The sequence below is a fragment of the Synchiropus splendidus genome, chromosome 1 (assembly GCF_027744825.2).
Source record: "Synchiropus splendidus isolate RoL2022-P1 chromosome 1, RoL_Sspl_1.0, whole genome shotgun sequence".
Classification (NCBI taxonomy): Eukaryota; Metazoa; Chordata; class Actinopteri; order Syngnathiformes; family Callionymidae; genus Synchiropus; species Synchiropus splendidus.
The window spans coordinates 50,973,702-50,993,995 of NC_071334.1; the positions used below are offsets into that span (position 1 = coordinate 50,973,702).

At 42.6% G+C, this 20,294-nt stretch overlaps 1 protein-coding gene across 2 annotated transcripts in view; it reads right to left on the minus strand.

The window, feature by feature from the left end:
• LOC128760786 (R3H domain-containing protein 1-like) overlaps positions 1-20,294 on the minus strand; it is a 37,167-nt gene that overhangs the window by 13,081 nt on the left and 3,792 nt on the right. For both annotated transcript variants that reach the window (XM_053868454.1, XM_053868462.1), the window contains exons 2-16: positions 18,851-19,003; positions 16,644-16,832; positions 14,407-14,424; positions 13,365-13,454; positions 9,756-9,879; positions 7,540-7,618; positions 6,479-6,538; positions 5,487-5,627; positions 5,181-5,289; positions 4,936-5,031; positions 4,478-4,503; positions 4,198-4,251; positions 3,569-3,801; positions 1,059-1,328; positions 564-703 (exon numbers count right to left, since the gene is read on the minus strand). In XM_053868454.1, coding sequence (XP_053724429.1) covers positions 564-703; positions 1,059-1,328; positions 3,569-3,801; positions 4,198-4,251; positions 4,478-4,503; positions 4,936-5,031; positions 5,181-5,289; positions 5,487-5,627; positions 6,479-6,538; positions 7,540-7,618; positions 9,756-9,879; positions 13,365-13,454; positions 14,407-14,424; positions 16,644-16,802 — 1,599 coding nt within the window. In that variant the 5' untranslated portion in view covers positions 16,803-16,832; positions 18,851-19,003. The remainder of the gene's footprint in view (positions 1-563; positions 704-1,058; positions 1,329-3,568; positions 3,802-4,197; positions 4,252-4,477; positions 4,504-4,935; positions 5,032-5,180; positions 5,290-5,486; positions 5,628-6,478; positions 6,539-7,539; positions 7,619-9,755; positions 9,880-13,364; positions 13,455-14,406; positions 14,425-16,643; positions 16,833-18,850; positions 19,004-20,294) is intronic.

Sequence of the window (20,294 nt, forward strand, 5' to 3'; positions counted from 1 at the left end):
GAGAGGAAGAGAAGTTGAACAGAGGGACAGGATAAGAAGATAGGAATAGTATAATGAAGGGAGCTTCACGAGACATGGCTGACTCCTCACACGTTATGATCAGCGCAATGAGGAAACCCCACTTGTCCTTTTAGCGGTGCTAAACAAGCAGCTTCTCCATCCACATGTCAGAGCACTGAACTCTCACATTTAACAGACCAGATATTCTGACAGAATGGCGTGTTTCGTGGACTAAATGAAACTAATTTCTATTGGTAAGCATAGTGAAGTGAACAATATGTGTAGGTTGCTTTTTCTTGCTCACGACAGTCAAGATTCATCTTGGCTCCATCGAAATCATAACGTTTCCAGTGAATAAAAACGAAGGAGAACCAGAACTACTAAGACTTGCAGTCCATGGAAACTGTTGCTAAGCAATGATAAAAGGTTTATCCAAAGGTCACTTTGGTAAAGCCGCCCACGTCTCACTGTAAGCTTTCAGTAAAACCAACACTAACGTCGATATTTGGAGATACACATAAACACCAGGGCGAGAGGAGCAAAGCCTGGCCAACACCACTGACCTGGGGGAGGAGGTGAGTCGGGTGCTGTTGCTGGTTGGAGGAAGGGGCTGACAGAGGGGCACTTTTCCCAGGATGTTGGTTTCGCACGTTGGCAGGATTATAAATTATAGTGGTGCCATTGGGATGAATGTAAGGCTTTCCTGTCAAGAGGAAACACAGCCAGATTAAACTTAGCCAGCACGACTGGATTTAGCTCCGAGTGGCACAGAATGACAAACATCCAGCTTCAACACTTATTTATGCTTCAAACCAGAGACTGAAGATAACGAATATTAAAAATTCCCTCCATCTGCTGGAAGCATCTTTATTACCAAGATAACATCTGAATATGACACGCACTCCGATCCTCCACTGAATATTGATTAAAAAAACAAGGAGTTACTTTGATTGATTTCAGCAGATTAAAGAAAAAATGAGTGCCTTTTGAGAAATTAATGCTCTTTAAAACATTTGGAGTGATTTTAATGATTTAAAAAGCAGGTGCGGAACACGTACCTGTGTGCGGGCTGACCAGAACACTGCCAGGTGGTATCCCCGAGGCATCCAGAGACAAGAGATAATAGTTAGCAGTTTCGACAGCTGGTGTCGGCTGGGGAGCGACACTTTTGATTGTCTCTTGATGCACAGAGCTTCTCAAGTCAGATCTGGGATAGATTAATGGTGAGCTGGGAATGGTGGGCCGGGAGGAGGCTGGAGCTGGGAGCTGCAGTTGGGGACGTGACAGTGAGCTGGATGAAGACCCAACGCTACTGCAGGACTCTGAACCTGAAAGAAAGAGAAAATATGACATTGATGATTTTTTTTTCTCCACCTTTTTTTATTGAAGATTTGTTTTTCAGTACAACAAAAAGCCCTACTGAATACATCAATGAATAGACAAAGAATTTAGTTTCAGCAACTGCATATATAAAAACAAATTCAATGTAAAAGACTAGACAAAAAAAATTGACATATAATAAAGCAATCCTTTCTCTCATTGCCAAGAACATATAGGTAAGTCACACCTTCTCACACAGACGGTCTGCAGTCCAAATAGATAACATGAAACCTTACCCAGCCATGTTTATTTCTAAGATGCAATAAAAAAAAAACATTCAGGAATGTTCCCCACATTTGATCCAAACTTCCCCAGGGACTGCAGGAGTGAATATCTAATTTTCTCTAATTCTAAGCAGCTCAGGTCGTCCTGCAACCAGCGATCATGAGTAGGAGGAAAGGTCTTTGTCCACCCAAGATTATAAGGCATGGCAAGCATGAAAGGAGGCAAAGCCTATTGGGGCAATCTAGTTCAACGAATAAAGGTTGGGTTCCAATTGGATATTGAATGTTTGGGGCAGTGTATGGAGGACCTCCACACAGTATTTGTGCAGTCATGTATGAGTGTGAGAGAAAAGTCTCTATTACTCTGCACCTCACATTTTGGGTACATACATTTATTTTTTAAATATGGTGGCAGATATGTGGTGAAAATGATAGAAAATATTCTTCATTGCAAATTGAGTAGGTTAATTAACATGACAGAATTAATCTGAGTATCAAGTTGGGTCATTATTAACTGTATATAAACATATCGGTGAGTGCTTCAGGCGCATTTTTTTCTAATTCATTTTCAAATGACTGAAAATGAACGAGGGAAAGTCAGCAGAACAACATGTCTCCTTGACTCACCCTCCTCAAACATAAGGGCAGAAACAACAGTTGTAGCAAAGGACAGCGCAGCTGCTGTGTTGAGGAAATGGAGAGCGAGGCAGCAATAGTGAGGGCAGCAGCAGGAGGAAAATCCCTGACTCCAACTACAGATGGGAATAAAGAGAATGGCCAAGGATTTCCTAAACAGAGGTTTCAGATGTCAAGTTTATTTCAAAACCCATCACACTTTATTGTCTCATGTGTATTATGATGTTATCAACTCAAGACATGAGTATTCTGAGATTTGGAATAATAGTTTGCACCACTATCACTATGGCATCCATCCTGAAAGACTCAGAATGTAAACGAAAAGTAAACATAATGTTTGACCTGTCGCGGCATGGAGAGGTTGCATTACACTACATTCCCCTCCACCTGCTAGGTCCAAATCAGGGGGTCAGTTCAACTGTGTAAAAAGGAGAAGTAGTGACCTGTAACCATCCAGGAAAGAAACACGGAAAATTGGAAATGTTCACCTTGAGTAAATGCCTACATGAGTAAAAGCCAATGAAAAAGTGATGAGTAATGATTCTCTATGCACAACACATAATAAAAAAACTAGACTTATGCTACGTGGTGCTTTTCCAAATTTGCATCTGAACACATCTACCCCCACCTCCCTCTTGAGTGTGTTGCCTGAGGGTGCTTAGATATCCCCTGCTAATCAAAAGTCAAGTCGAGAGCAGCACGTGATGCACCACTTGTGTTGCTCCATACTCCTAAATGAAGTCGACTTCAGCAAGCTCCAGTTCGGGTTCTGTGATACACGCAACGCCTCTGCACTGTGAGATTTTACTGCTGCTGAAACAGTTTTTAAGAGCCTCTTCCATCACTCCAGGGCAGTACGGTAATTACTTCTGACAGCTGTCCGGCTCCTGGGTGGACTACAGGCTTTATTGACCGCAGCAGGACAAAGGACATTTGTTCTGATCAGGCCTCCGTGCAACTCGAGGGATCATGGTTGGGGACCCACTATAAATACATGGAGATTTCGCTCCCTCAATCTACATTTCATTGCCTCAGAACATCCAATTAAAGATTTTTGTTCAAAGGAAGATGCAGCGAAATTTCTCCACTGGCTGAGCCACCACAAGTGAAGATCAATCCCAGGGAAGCAGCGAAATCTGATAAAGCAGGATGTCGTTTGCGCTCCAAAAATCCATCAGTACAGAATCAGTCGACGGCATAATATTGAATGTTTTAAACAGCAAGTCGATGCGGTTACTTGTATTAAAACACCTTTGAGCAGAGCGCTTTGAACACTGATATTTTCCCACAACTGTGCCACGTTGTCTTGAAAGCCGACGGTCTCTTGCCTGTTTTCGAAAGCCGCCCTGTGCTCTTGCTGCTGGCTGTGCTGTCTCCTCTGACCAGTCCTGGTGAGATCCCACTGAAACTACTGGCCTTGGTCATGGCGGGTCGAGGGGCGAGCCGATTGGAGCTGTCCGAGCTGTCGGTGCTACTCCAGGGACGAGGATCGCCGTGCCTCGTGAGCGTTTCCGTCTCGGAGCTACTTTGCCAACTCGCTCCGGAGCGTCCTGATCGCGACCTGAAGGAGACATTTAAATGATTAAAAAAATAAAAAAAAAATCATATGATTCCATTCCAAAACATTATACACTGAAGAATTATTTTAAAAAGTCTTTCAGTTAAAAAAAATAACAAAAATGTTTAAGCCACTCAAGATGACATTTAAAATAAATACGTTAGGAAAGCCTGTCCAGTCTGGGCCACTGTACGTGACGCAGCCTGCGACGGAAATCCTATTAAACAGAAGCTTTTCTCCAGCAACGAAAACAAATCCTAAGATCAGCACTCCTGCTTCAGAACGAGCCGATTAAGGCAGACGGTGAGTCGAAGGATTTCTGTGCCTGCGGTTCAGTCTGAGGGCAGGACTGAGACGTTTGGTGGGGCGGTGGCACTGAGGCCGGGAAGGTGGACCCACCTGAATATTAGGCGCCTCTGCTGGGTGCTCGTGCATGTGTCTTCAAGCTGCATGCTGAGAGGAGAACAGGTGTTGGTGAGCAGTCGCCAGAAAATTGAGACATTCCCCCGTCTTGAGAATTGTGAGAGCTGATGCTAATTGCTGCTTTCAGAACTACAACAGAGATTTAAAAAAAAAAAAGCTTTCTGAAGAGGTAAATCTTATTTGGCTAATTAAGTGACAGTCTTCTGCGCTAGTCTTTTTACTGCCAAAACTACATCTTAATTAGAAGTACTCTTACCTCCGTTCCAGTATGAAGTGCTCGCTCTGCAACAGAAAATAAAAAGGAGCTTTACATCAAAGACACAATTCAATGCCATTAACAGTGGATTAATGAAGGATAATTACAAAGTTTCAAAGGGGAGATGTGCATATGGAACTCACTATGATAAAACAACAACAAAAAAAAACACTGTTGAAGGACAGTGTTTTTAACAACATGTATTTTGACGAATACTTTTCATTATGTTACCTGTCTTGTTAGCAAATAGATTACGAAATACGATTTGTCAGGTCCGACCAGCTCACTAAATCAGAGTTCTCAGGGAAACGTGACACTAAATCATCCATAAATTCATAAATCCAGCAGAATAATTGGTGGCAAAAACACATTGAGGTAATTTGCACATGAATAAAAATACGAGTGATCTATGAAGCAGGGACCCCTTCCCCCACCCCGCCTACACCGACGGCTCTCACATCATGTGCAAATATCCTTTCTCTGGCTCGCTGGTACTCCTCCTCCCTCTCCTCCATCGATTTGCTCCTCTTGTCAGCTTTCAAACGCATTCGAATCTGGCAAGGACACACACACACACACTTCTTTAGCAGCCATGTCAGGGATGCCAGATTGTCCCACTCTTACCAACATGTCAGAAATGAAAACGACAGCTTGGTGGAGGGAAAAAAAGACGAGAAAAAAAAAAAAAAAAAAAAAAACGTACCGTGCTGTCTTCCCGATCAAAGCTGGAGTTATCTCGTTTGAGAATGTAGCGTTTCTGAAAATCGTCCGTCCTGTCATCCTTGATGTGCTCTGAGAATTTCTGGTCAGGTCTGTTGGTGGTGGAGGGGGGACTTGCATCAGTTTCAACACAAGCTTAATTTTCAGCAGACGCTGACAGCAACATATGTTAATCAAGAGCCAGAACAGAAACAGTCATTTGAGTAGAACAGCTCAGAATGGGGGACAATTGCAGCAGCTACTGCAGTGGATTTCATTGTGAGGCATAACAAACCAGAGAGGAGCTTACATTCGCGTGTTGGTGGTTTTGTTGATCACTACTGACTTCCCACTGAGGTCCACATTGTGGTCCATTCCAAAGTAGGCAGCTACGCGGTGCAGCAGCATCCTGTGATAGGACGTCATAGGAGGGAACTTTCGCTTTTGGCTTCTAGAGGAGGAGAAATGTTTTGTGATCAGTTCTGCACCACAATGACCATATAAGCATCAACAATATTAAACAAGGACACCATGTCACAGCTGACTTTCATAGTAAAACTAGCGATAAAAAACGAACAGCAACTTGGGCTCAATGACAGGAGTGTATTTCAGGAAACAATGTTCAAAGTTAAAACAACATTGCAGTGAATTGTGGGTTGTGATGCATCGTCTTTGTAACCCAGGGAATATTTGGATACAAGGCTGCTCTACCCGTTTGTCTTCATATCCCACATCAGACCGTCTGGATGAGGCTTCAGGGCCACATGGAATAGATCACTTCTACAGATAAAATCGGCAAATGCATTACAGTACAAATATTTTATTTTCTATGGAAAATATCTTTCATCTAAGAAAAGTTTGACCTTATTATTGGGTAGCGTTTGCTGCATAAAAGTTGAAAAACACATCTAAAGCTTCCCTCCCCAAAAGACGTCAGGAAGTCAAGACTAGCAGCAGCTGCAGAGTCCACAGACTGCAGTGGAAATGATGGTGTGCGTCTCAAATATGTTCTAAACTAGCAGAGACTCAAGTGACACAGCTGGAAGCCTGAACAGATGTTCAACTTAATTATGCGTCATCAAGCATGGCCCATCTAAGAGTGTGAAGAAATGTCTTTGTCTTGTTTCACTGGGCTCTGTGTCTCCCAAATTATTCTGGGAAAATCATTTACATAAACAGGGAGGCTTGCAAGATTTAAATGACAGCGAACACCGCAGTAGGTGTCAGTGGGACGGTGAGCCTTTGAAATGGTTGCATCAACCCACTGGTGCGCGCTCTTTTAGGAGCCAAAGCGTGTCTTACTCGTTATTGCTGATGAAATCCAAGATGTCCTGTTCCAGCTTGAGCAGCATGATTCGATCCCTGAACACAACAAGAAATTCAATTTCAGCCGAAACATCAGACAGCAACGCAACAGGAGATGTGCTAATTTACTTGGAGTAGGAGATTACCTCCAATTACATCACTAAGTACCAACGAAACAACATGGCTACTTCTGAAACAGTTGTCCAGTTTACCAATGAACTAGACAAAAACAAGTAATAAATGCTTATCAAGTACGACGTCAACATTAAGACCATAGAGAAGACAATATAAAAGATAAAGTACTCAATGATGGCCACTCGCAAGCTATTCAATTGACAGGTACAGAAATCAAGCAGCTTTGACTTCAAATGGTCTCACTTTGTGACCAAATGTAATGCGAGTAAATTCCAGACATACACAAGGATATCCTAAGGTGTGAGGCTGTGGAACACTCCGTACAACACACTGCACCCGACGTCTGTGAAGAGCCTGCTCATAGCTGAGCTGATGAGGCTTCATGAAACAGTGTCCTTATTTTCAGAGCCCACCAGCTGGTGCTTTTGGTTTAAAAACAATGTGAGGTTTCAATGAAACAGTTGTTGAAATCCAAAGGTTTTGGATCACAGACTGCCATCTGGTGGCCTCTGAAAATAAGGACACTGTTTCATGAAGCCTCATCAGCCCATCACTACTGCTCAGGCTCACATGAGCACATACACAAACCTGCGTGGCAAAGCTTAAATGAGTGATTCTTCTCTTCACATGCTTTGTAGATGTTAAATTTACAGCAGCTGGTGCAATTTCCTGTTTCTTTTTCCAACTGCAACTAAGAATGTAAATTCTTTACCGGCCATTTTAAAGCGCACATAAGCTCATATTTCCAAGCACCTCTATAATTTTCCATTAGGGGCATCCTCCCATTGAAAAGAAGAAATTGTGTCGATCAGTGGCACCTGAAGCTAGTTAAACTTAATTCATAATCCAATAGCAATATGCCATACTGTCACAGAGTCATAACTGATGTGAGAGGTTCAAACAAACATGGGAGATGAGTTTACCTCGGATTGCTCTTTAATGTATTGACCAAGAACTCGTGAAGGTCGATGCCAGTTGAATCTGTGTAGTCCTGACTGGAATCTGAGGAAAGACAGTGATGCTTCAGAGCACTGAACACTGAAAGATCACATCGACTTAAAAAAAAAAATGTTAAAAAACCCCAAAGTAGAGGAGCAATCCACTTCAGCAATGTGTCTTTCTGTGTCTCACTTCAGAAAACGGCAATTGAAAATCTCAAAGATCATTTTACAGTGAAGCCGTCATAGAATTACCAAACGACTGGTCAAGATTCTAAAGTCAATTGTGAGAGAAGAGCGGTCATTCACATTTTAACAATTAAGAGAAGGAGAAAGGTTCACACGTGCACAGTCGATTCTTCAGTTTAAAGCAGCGGGAGCATAAATCATTTGTGCGCCATCACAGAGAATAATGGGGCCCCTCGGTGAGAGTCCTGGGTTCTCTGCATTGTTCCCCTCGGTGAACGTCTGGCTTCTTTAATTGGGCCTCGCCTCATCAGCGGTGTCGCTCCACAGAGGGAAGCAGACACCTTTTTCGCCCGTGGGAATCTGTATAATTGCTTCACACCTTGAGCTCCTCGCAATTAACTGAATCACGCCAATTATCGGCCCATAATGAGAGATCATTTAAAGCCAGGAAAGAGCTTTTGGACAAAGTGGAGGACACGCCGTCGGAAAGACGTGCGCGAGCGGGCGCTACGCTCCTGACACAGGAAAGGATATAATTATTATAAGCAGCGATCTCACTGAACGACATCCATTGTGTGGAGTATCATTTACGCATTAGGATTCGTTCCATTGATCTCCAATTGCTGTGATCACCAGTGGAGCCTACTGGAGAGGCATCAATCATTCGACTTTCCCTGTGCTCACTTGGGCCGGAAGCTGACGTCCACCTTTCAAGCAATGTTTATAAATGAGGTCGCAGGTGTTGCTATGTAACTGAAGGGGGAAAAAAAAACTTGGACGGGAAATTACTTGATAAATGCAAAAACAATTCAAACTGCAATTTGAAATCTATTTCCAAATTTAATTTCAAGTAAAGGACAGTTTTTGTGTGAAGTACCTGCATTAGACTGAGGAACAGTACGTGTTGCGTATTTATACATACACTTAACCAGTGTTAGGGTGCAGGTACATCCCTCACAATCAAGGGGTTTCTCTCAAATTCTGATGGCAATATTACTACTGTGAAATACGCTGGCCTATGACTGGTCAGTACACAACTATTATGGGGTGGAACATGATTATGAAAACAGAATGTATTAGAGGTTTATAACTCATTAATCACACTTCATTTTTACATTTGACAGCAGAATGGTCAAAGTGAAAGTGAAAGTGAAAGTGAATCCGTACACGTCACATTGTATAGTGTGGTGCACTGAAATATGTCACCTGATCCATGTCATTTGGATCAGTCAAAAATCTTCTGTAATTTATTAATGGAAATAAATCTATGAAAGCTTGATTAAAGCTTTTTCTTGATGTCAGTTACTTCAGGCAAACTGTATATAAAGACACTTTAAAATAGACCTGGACAAAGTCCGGCCCTCGGGCCATATGCAGCCCTTTGCCTGTATTTTCGTGACTCATGAGGTCAGAGTACAATTAAACAATTGGTAGTTCAACTACAACATGTTCTTATTTTAAGACTTTTTTCTTTCCATTTGCCATTTTTGCGTGCATTTTCGTGTTCCTCAAAACACTTGAAAGAAAATTGAAAGTATACTTTTCGTGACTCATGAGGTCAGAGTACAATTAAACAATTGGTAGTTCAACTACAACATGTTCTTATTTTAAGACTTTTTTCTTTCCATTTGCCATTTTTGCGTGCATTTTCGTGTTCCTCAAAACACTTGAAAGAAAATTGAAAGTATACTTTGAAATAAATTGTCAATGTTCAATGTCTTGTCCACAGTTTTATTATAATTTATACTGACATAAAATACATATACAAATGCTAAATACATATTTGTATAAGTTTTATGCCATATTTACACTCCACACTTCCATTTTTGATGTCCATTTTGTCCTAGTCTGTCATGTTTTGTAGTCATCGCCATCTTTCTTTAGGCATGATTGCCCCTCAAAACTGCCACAGTTTATAATGTAGCCCTTTGGGAAATTTAATTGCCCACCTCTGCTTAAACAAAAATATATGCACAGAGAAAGGTATATGGTGTTAAGGCATGAGTCATCACCTCTGGAGAGCATTTTCCTGGCTGTTTTCTCAGGCTTGTCCAGCTTGTTGGAGCATTCCTCTTTCTCATCGGAATATTGTGTGGCTTGTACTTCCTCTTCAGGGGACTGGAGAGTCAATCCATCCTATGTGGAAGGAAAAACAAACAGAATAAGGCTGGATGCAGCTTAGCAGACACTGAAAATCCTTTTGCCAGCATTCGTGACTTAAGCAATGACAAATGATCCAGGTGGTCTAATCTGCATGAAGGACACACAAATAAATGTGGCCAGCCTAAGAGACTGCTTTGACAGAGCATGACTTAATACGATGCCTCCAGCCAGCCTGAGCGAGGGTGAGAAAAGACTACCTCAATTGGATTTGGGATAGTGGAATAACTGAAGAACAAGATGAGAAAACGTTTGAAGACGTTCTGGCAGTCAAGTAGAGATGTAGTTGCTTGGAGGACCAGAGCAAGGATGGAGAAATTTGATAGAGCATCATCACAATGTTGAGTATGACTGACGGCTACACAGCTGTTTTTGTTGGGAGCCGGCCTTACTTGCAGATATAGATGGGTCATTTCGACATTTTAATTTGAGGTGGAAGCAGATGTAGAGACTGACTTGATCACTCAGGGTCGTACATTTTTACGTGTTAAAAAAAGAAAACTAACACTTTATAGCCCAGTTATTTTTCAATAGAACCTCTCCTTCCTGTGGTTAAGCAAAAACTGCTGACTGCAAACATTTCCACCCCAAACATCTGCTGGTAAATCTAGGGCAAATTTTGCAGCATGCCCGTCTTATCATGATAAAAAATATAAAATGTGTAAACCCCATTCAGGACGGTAAAAAATAGGTGGTATCACTCGATTTAGATAAATATATGTTAAATTATTTAATTATTATATTTAATTATTTAAGTTTTTTTTTTTTTTAAATCTAACTCAAGAGCTCCAAACAACATATTTTTGAGCATGTGGTGCGACTGGAAGAAGCATTGTACTGGCTTTGCTAGAGTCAGCTCTTAAAATTTCAGCCACTAAAAATACTTCTCAAAATTACATTGCATGAGTGGATACAGGTGAGTCTGACTAAGACGATCTGTAAATATGTGAAGATCTGTAAACGCGTGCTCTCCATGATTCTCACTCCAACTTCCAGAGTTTGTGTGGGATTAGAAATTCTATTCTACCAATTAAATATGCCCTTGAACAAATTTGAATAGCATTCATACTACCATTTTGTACACCAATAATATTTATTTAGCTTACTGACTATGACATGATATTTTTCACTTTAAAAGATTGATGTTTTGGTCTTGAAATGTCCTTGGTTACTTTTCATTACTGCGCAGACACGGACACAAACACGCTTCCTTTCAACCTCCTTCATCGCTGAAAAGAAAGGCTGAATGGAGGTGTGGGGAATTTCAGTGTACGGGAAGTGGACTCATCACACACTGTGAGATTTAACATGCGGGAGCTGTGGAATCTTAAGGAGAGAAAATAAATAAATGAGATGTGAGGAGAGGGTGACCAAGTAGCTGATAGAAGCTCGAAATCCCCCTAAAAAAGGTCACGAGTTTGATCCTGGTAACAGCTGCGAGGCAAGATAATGAGTCTCCGCTCTGTGTCACTTTAAGACGACCGAATATATGTGAAAAATGTAATATGCTAATGGGAGCTCTGACTGACTAATTGCTTGAGCGAGATGGTGAGAGTGAAAATGCATCACGACTTCTGTGCAAACGTGTGTGCTTGTCTGCTTATGTGTGCTCGAGTTGAAGCGTCTCTCTGGCACCAAGAAGAAGTGGTGATGTTTGTGGCTTAATGCCACCCTCGGCATCACGCGGAAGCGGCGTGGTTGATGTGCAGCTGTTGCGAGCTGCCTCATTTGTTTTTCGACACCCATTTACCTCCAGATAAAGGGAAAACGGCGTGAAAATGATGGTCCTGTGAATGGGTAATGAATGTGCTGTCAGTCTAAAACAAAGAAAGACATGCACGTATACAAAGGAGCTTGACGGTCAACCGCTGATTTGAATTGACAGTCGGGCGCACAATGTTTTTTTTCTTCTTCTTCCAGGATGGATTGGACAGCCTGCGGATCCATCGATAGTCATGTCACACTGAGCACAATTGAGCCTCCAAAAGTTGATGAAAATGAATGCAATTGTAAGCCTAGATATAAAAACACATTTTTCCAAGAATAAAATGCACTGTGGGTTTCGACTGAAACATTCCCAAACAAAGTCATACAACACATGAACATGGAAAATAAAAATTTAATCTTGTGGAACTACGTTGAAATAACAGATGCACCGTCGACTTGAGCAATGACGTGCATGAACCCACTCATCTGGATTTACTGTAAGTTTCAGCAAATTATTGTTTCTAGAGTGGCCGTTGAGGAAAATATCATCTGACATGACACCAAAAAAAAAAAACAAAACTCAGAGGGCAACAATTTGATTGTTGGAAAACAAAACCAGACAAAAAGCCCACTCAGTGGACTGTTGCTCCTCGACTCTGTATCGATTGGTACCATTAGTTGATTGTTGTGTCACATAACAAATTTTACCCTCCAATGAATCGTGACTGACACGTTTTTAATAAAAAAAAAAAAAGAAAAAAGAAAAAGACATTTCGGTTCCTGTTCAATCCCAGTAATTTATTCCATTTTCATTCAAAGATTGAATTTCTATACAGCATCCATGACATGCAGCGGCGCTTGCATCGCCACATTTCCAAAAGGATGAAAGAGCGATAGATTAATCAAATGTTATCTTTTTTTTCTGTGCAACACTGAATGCCAACAGTTCAGCTCACGGTGCAAAACAAGTCTGGGAACAATAAGGTCAGAGCAAAAAGCAGTCATCGAATTTGTCGTCGCAGCTATCTATTGTTTGCAAGAGCACAAGATAGTGGAGCGGAAACAAAGGCTTTCCAGGGTCCTCAGTCTCCCTTCACTTGTTATCGTTGCACCTCACCCCTTTAAGTTTTTGTCTGGGGCTGCGGGCCCAATAAGAGAAGCGGGGGAAATATCAGGAGTATTCAATTAGAGCGCTCCACAGCTCTCTGCAGCTGACGTGTGGAAATTGTAATTTCCTCGACATGATTGATGGCGGTAATACAGGACGTTGTGTGAGTGCGGATGATGAGAGACTGTAGTGGGAATAGCAGTGCCCTCTGGCTACAGGGGCTCGGTGCTGACTGGGTGGAAACGCACCTGTGCATGTGTGCCGAAAAGGGGCCGGCAGGCCTGCAGAGTGGCATGTAATGGTCCAAGGTATTTGTTCACAGACAAGCTGGAGAGTTGACTGAGCAAACAGTGGATGCTTTACCGCTCGAGTTGTGCTTCGACGATGGGAGGTTTTCATCGAACGGACTTGGTGAAGTATTAAATCGAAGCTGTCCAGCGAAGGCTGCTAATCAAGCAATGCACAGCGTCTGTCTCGACCTTAATGAGCCGAAATGAAGAACTTATCCCCGGTCAGCACCGAAGCTAATGCGCGCTTGTGTGCCTGTAGCTTAAGGCAATAAAATGTGCTGCGCAGTCTGAGCTGCAGCTAAGTCGGACTGATGAGGTGAGATGAAGCATGTGAACACACTCCGGGAGGAGTTTACCTGTGGTGCTGCGGAAGGCTCAGGAATAGGGAAAGGAAAGGACTCTTCACACACTGCCAGGCTGCGCACCAGCTTTAGTCTGGCATTGGGCTGAGGGATGCAGGGAGGTGGGCAATGTTAAAACCATGCACACACTTACGCACTGCTTTTGTTTCATCACGGCAATACAAATATCAGAGCCTGAATGAAGGCAGAGCAGCTGTGTCTAAGGCAGAAAGGTTGAGACGATAACCTGTAGTAAGTGCCTTCATTTTGTATTTACCAATGTCTTACAAGCATTTTATTTAATCTAGTGCAATACACAGGGGAAGTAAAATATAACAACATCATGCTAATGTTTAAAATAACATGCACTGAATATATTAGCTTAAAATATTAAAGTGAACACTTCTGAAAGAGATATGAGGAGAAAAACACAATTTTAGCTCTAATTTGTTAAGCGCCTCTTGGAAAATATACTTCAAATTCACTAAGGCAATCTGTAAAACCTCTGAAGATCAGAATGAAGAAATGAATTAAGATCATCCACTGAAAGCAGAGGAATTCCAGTGAGTAGAAACTTAGTCGTGTCTCATCATCAGACTTTAACATGACAACTGCATGACACTGACATTCTGAGACACAACCATGCGTTTTAATAATCCATGTTGCATCCAGGGAAACAAATTCAGTCACTGCATATTTGTATTTGATCGAAGTCGAATTGACATGCATATTCATGAGATGCAGCTGGTTTTCAGGCAGAGCCGCATCGGTCAGACACAGGCGGTCAACAAAATGACGTTGTTAGACGTACTTAGACTTGGAAACATTCAATTTGTTGGTTATTGGCTCAAGCCTTAGAATTAGAATGGAACATGCCATCCAATGTTATTTGTGCAGGACAGCGATGCAGGGCAAATGATTGTATGCTGGGGAGTGACTTTTGTATTGTTAACCGTATGTTAAGAAACACAGATGAAGAGTTCAGTCCAGGCAAACGAGTCAAGTGCACGAGACACCCAGCACCCTGCCTGAGCATGCAGGACGATCCCAGCCATACCTTGAAGGACTTTGCAGGCTGTCCGTCAGAGATAATTGAATAAAATAATTCAAATAAAAAATGAATTAATATTTGGGCAAAACTACAACTGAAAAAATGTTTAAATCAAAACTGACTGGCATCAGTACAACAGACACAACAAATCAACAAAACACAACATGACCTAAAAATAATGAAAAAACACCAGCAAATAATGGCCTTGTGCGTTGTACATTTAGCAGTCTGTGTCAGTCAGAACCCGGCACAAAACATGAGCTGCAGAGCGGCGGCAGACCAGCAGCGAGTGAGACAGCTCGGTGCCTCTGCACGTTACACTCGAGTGACCGTGTGTGTGTGTGTGTCCAATAACACAGAAGGTCTCACAGTAGCAGACATAGACATGCCAAGGTGGAGAAGGGTGGAGCCCTGGCATGGATCATTTCAGTCCAAATTATAACAGAGCCCAGTCCTTGAATTTCCCAGACCTAACATACACAATGACACACACACACACACACACACACACTCCATGCTTCCAACCTGTCCTCTAAAAACCTAAAGGACGACTCCACCCCTTCCTCAATGAGCTTGAGGGCTAAATAAGACCCCTTAAAAAAATGAACGTGTGTGTGTGTGTTTGCTCCTCATCAATGCCTGCGACCTACTGCTCCTTTGCTATATCAGGTAATATGGTTGTTTCGGGGGGGAGGCAAAAGGGGAGGTGGGCTGGGACTGGGAGCACAACGCTACACTACCTAATTGAGTGGTGCAGGCCAGTGGGGAATGAACAATGCCGGCAGGAGATAAGGGAATGGGAAAGGGGGAGCGGGAAAGGGCTGAAGTCAGCAGAAGTAGGGCGGCCACCAGACACCTGTCCTGCGCAGAGGACGGATCACGGCGCTACAGGCAGATGGTGGCAAAGTCATCCAGTTAGCCCCCACCTCTGGAGGAATGTGCGGCGCTCACACCCCCACCTATGAACGCAGAGCTTTTCTTTTCTGTGACCCATATATAGGTTTGCCCTCTTCTACCAATGACATCCAAAAATTCAAACTAAAAGTCAAAGTGACTTCTGTTATAAGAAGACAGGAAATAATCCGACGGAGTAAAAGGTGCAACTTCAATATCCAGCACTATTTGGAGTGACAGTGAGTATTGTCAATTCCTATAGAATACATGCGAGTGCTTAAAAAAAATGCAACGTGTTCTAAGTATCTTCATTGAAGTAAGTGATTTAAATAGAAGAGATGTTTGCAGTAAAATAATCTAAATTCACCCTATTCTCTTCAAAAATGGCAAAAGGAACATACCGACAATTCCATAGATGTATAGAGCATTTTGGATATCAGGCATTAATTGACAAACCCTAAACATCTGGCAGAAATCAAAGGGACCACTTAAAGATGCCCATTAGATCAAAATGATACATTCTCCTTGACTACCCTTGACAATGAAAACCAGAGATTCATTTCCATTTTCGCCACAGCTCCCTATCTTGCTCCCACTGAGTCCATATCACAGGTAATGCACATGACCCGAGCACTTCCTTCTTATAAAAACCTAGCAGGTTTGCCCTGAATCCTTCACTTAGAGGAAGCAGAGACAACCTATTACAACTGGAGATTTGTATTTCCAATGCAGGTGTATTTTACTGAAACTGAGCATTTTTTCCCCAGAACAGTCGGCTGCAATTATTTTTAAAGCCAAATTAAAAAGCCTGTCCCAGAGCCCATTAATAGCTCTGACACAGAGACCTAATTAATTGGCACTATTTGAGTGATCTCAGCTGTCTGGATCCCCAGTGCCTTTCCAGTGCAATTGTTCCCCAGAGTGGACACGTGATACTCATAGTTTTCACAACTGCATGGACTCTATCTGCTGTCATTGAATCCGTGGCAAGGTAGAGTTAGAGCCGCACATTATTATTTCAGTCACGGCCCATTGTGCTCGTCAGGAATAATTTTGCCTGCTGAAGCAGCGGGGAGGAATCGCTGGGAATGCTGCAGGTGACAGTCAATCCCTGGGGCAGTTATTGCTTGACGTTTACTGCAACTGAGTTGTCAGTGATGAATGTGGAAGGAGAAGTCAAAATGTTTGCTCAGACGCCAAGCGCCATCGACTCCATTTAAGGATGGTCAGTGCTGACACTTTCAAACTTCCCAGTTAGGACACGAGAGAGGAGTGAAAGTTGATCTTAAAGAGTGAAGCTCAAGTGTGACTTGATTGTACAGCAGAGCACAGGGGCCAGTCATCATTACCTGAGTGTCCCTCTTGGTGTCGCAGCTGTCTTCATCTCTGCTGCTCTGGCTCTGGTCCACATCATGACACACAACGGGTTTGTCTTGAGGGGAGGTCGAGGTGTTGCTACCTTCAGAGACTTTCATGGTTTCAGTGTCAACACAGTCGGACATTCTCATTGCAAAACGTTACTGGGAAACACAGAGATCCTGAAACACACACGAGACAAAGGTTAGAAAACCTAGATTTGTGGACCAATGGGTTCAATTCGTTCATGATTATGAGCTGTGTAATTGAAATTTCAGGGTTAGACACAAGATCTATATGTCTCTTTTGTATCAGGGAAATAAGGACATTATTCTTCGGAAAAAAGGCAAAAACAATATCATGTAATGGAGCCAGAATTTGACTGCGTGTTTTCATTTCACTCATTCTCATGAGCGCAGAGAGTGTCCCTTCCTCTGCACCTCATTCATCATCAGGAGCATCAACCTTTCTGACCAGTAGTGATCAAACTCATTTTGCCATCTGATCCCAGAGCTGCAGTGAGATTGTTTATCTCTGACTCTGCTGCATGTAAAAAGTGGCATCCAATTCCTCTATGTCAGAGTAATTGACTTCTAGTGAGCTCTTCCTGCGCTCTGGAGCTCCTCCACCAGGCAAATGCGCTGCTAACCCAATGGTGTGTCGGGCGAAGAGGTGAGCTAAAACCCGGCTTGGTGCTGGAGAGTCTGTGGTGAATTTCAATGACCTGTCACAGTGTTTACAAAGGCAACACTGGCGACTGCTTTACATTATTTTTACATTCAGGGAAGGAAAACAGCTAATTCTCCAGAGTGCCGCTCTGCTTCTGAATATTTAGCGTCTCTCACTGACATTTTGATGAGTGAAGTCTCTCGAGTTCTCAAAGATTTGCAGTATCGGACAGATACATTCAAGAGGCAGTCCGGTGACGGATAGCTTTTCTGTCCCAAACGGAATCACTCATTTCTTCCTACGTGTTTCATCTTGGGACAAGTGGTTGACTAAATTTGGCTGCAGGCTTTGATTTATTTAAAATTTCTCGATACTGCATACGTGAAAAAGGTTGAACAACGTTCTATCAATTAATATTTCACTCCTGGTGGGTTCTTATCTAACGAAAAAAATAAACGGAAGCAAAATGTTCTCCAAAGGCAGCAGAAAGTGGACATCACTATTCATTACCGTGTCGAGACAAAATCTGGCCCAAAAGTGCAGTGTCATATTTCAGATGCTCCACTTACTCTAATGAAGGTAGCTCACTTTCATCTTTATGCTGTGATAGCAGGAGGGGATTCAATTTTTGAGGCACTAATCTGCGCATTTGCACAATAAAGATGTACTCGATCAGACAGAAATTATGGAGTGCAGCGTGAAAGCATATTTGCACCACATTTGTAGACATGCTTCCTTGTGCATAAACAGATTGTGTCTCGTATTTTTGTACTTCCTGTCGGTTCCTTATTGTCTCTTAAAGGTTATCCAATTATTGCAAAATGTAGCTTAAAATGTGATGATGAGGTCTGAGAAAAAGGCACCCGCTTTTTAGCACTGTACTATTTTATTCCACAGAATCAAATAGACGTCTACAGTATTATTTATACCTCTTGACCCAACATATACAGTGATGGGAATAAGTGGTATATGGGAATAATAGTAGGCAGTAATAAGACAGAAGATTCCCCCTGTGGCTTTTTTGGTAGTGAGTTTCTTCAGCTGGGTGAAAAATCCCTTATTTTCTTGAGCTGTCTTGGCAGGTTTATTGTAGGATATTTTTGCGTACTAGATGACAATGAACAGCCAAATCACGTTAAATTCAATTACAGAGCAAAGGGATAGCATCTCATAAAAAATACAAAACTATAACCAAAATTATGAAAAAAGCAGGATTCAAAAGGAAGCACTAATACTTTCAAGGACGCTAGCACACTGGCTAAGCTGCTCATTGTAGTTACAGTGAATTCACTCTAGGTATACATTTGTGATTTAATGAGCTATCAATAGGATTTAAAGGGCAGACCTTTGTGTACAGGGGCAAGTTTCAGCAGAACGAGGAATACGTTTTTGAGGGCCATGTTGATGCTATTCTGGTACTGGTAATGTAGGTTTTTTGACAATTGAGTAAACTGTTAACTCGTCATCACTGCACTTGTATTTAACACAATCACTGAATAATTGAAGAGACGACAACAGAGAGGAGACCTACTTGGTGCGTAGCCAGCGATGGTTGAGCTGAAGTAGGATGTGGCCAGTGAGGTCGATGAATCTGAGCCTAGTGATGCCATCCGACACTTCTCTGTCCATGTTGGCTTCAGCTGCTCTGACCAGCAACCAGGGCCTCTGACATCCTCATGACCTTCTGCGGACAGAGAGGCACAGGGTTAGCGCACTGGCGTGAGGTTGAGCGAGGTCAAGGGTGAGGGGCGGCAGCGTCACTGGGGTCATTGTGACTGACAGCGTTCGTTGTGTCAGCGACTTTGGAATATCTGGGATTTTGTGGAAGAGAAAGTGTGGCGAGAGTGTGTGTTGCATAAATAATGGATGAGCGCAGAGATGGGAGCGCCGTGGCGGGAACAGAAGAAAGCACCAATGTCGTAAAAACCCAGCATTAGGAATTCAGGGAGCATTGAGAAAAGATAGCGTTTCTCAGCTGAAAATCCTCTGTCATTTGGTGACACATAAATATCAAATCGACGAGACCACTATTTCTCAGAGCAAACTCCTTACTGGCTAAACCACACAATGACATTGCAAGGCAAGGCAAGGGCAGACACCGGAAATATCAGACCAACCTCTGAACTGCAATCTGGAATCGGAATTGAGAAGTTTTTTGGAAACTCTGCAATGTTCTGACAATTATCACTAAATTGAATGAAACACTTAACAACATTACCACCACACAATCGAAGAGTAACCGCTAAGAGCAGCGTAATGAGTCTGATGAGCGTTGGATAAGTAGACGCTCAACATTCTCTCCTCATCTCGCTGCATCTCTTGCTTTCTTCTCTAATCTCTGTCTCAGTGAGCGGGCGAGGCACTGCGCCAACTCTGGCACCCGTCTGTGCCAAGACATGGCTGCTGCTTGCAACTTGGTCTCACTGTGACCCCCCCCATGCAAATCCAAAAAGGTTAAGTGGGATCTCCGTTCACTCAGGAAATCTGTTCCTAAGGACTCTACCGTGGACTGAAACGATGTCGGCCCTATCTTTAAGACTGGACCTTCTTGACCTCATAAAGATTGCAATTAAGTGAAAGTCGATGCCTCAAGCCTGATAATTGACATCCGCATTCACCTGCAGCAGTTGACTTGACGTCCTTGGCAAGCAGAGGGATGCAGGATCAATTTATAAAAGGCATATTAACGTCACAAGGAGCAAGTGTAAGGATGTTCCGGATCTATATTGTTTACTAAAGAAATATCACCCTGCAGAATTACTGCATTGACTTGGCCAGATTTGAAATCAGGCCACAAGATACCCCACCCCTGCAGCTATCAGTCACATTTTACTAAGGCGTGTCTGAACGTCGGCACTCCAGGTATTGTGAGCAGAGCTTCTGAGCACACAGCAGCCATGACACCAGACTTAAACACATCAATTAAGGACATCAAAATAAACACACTCCCACAGTGAGCTGCAGCCCGTCCTTCA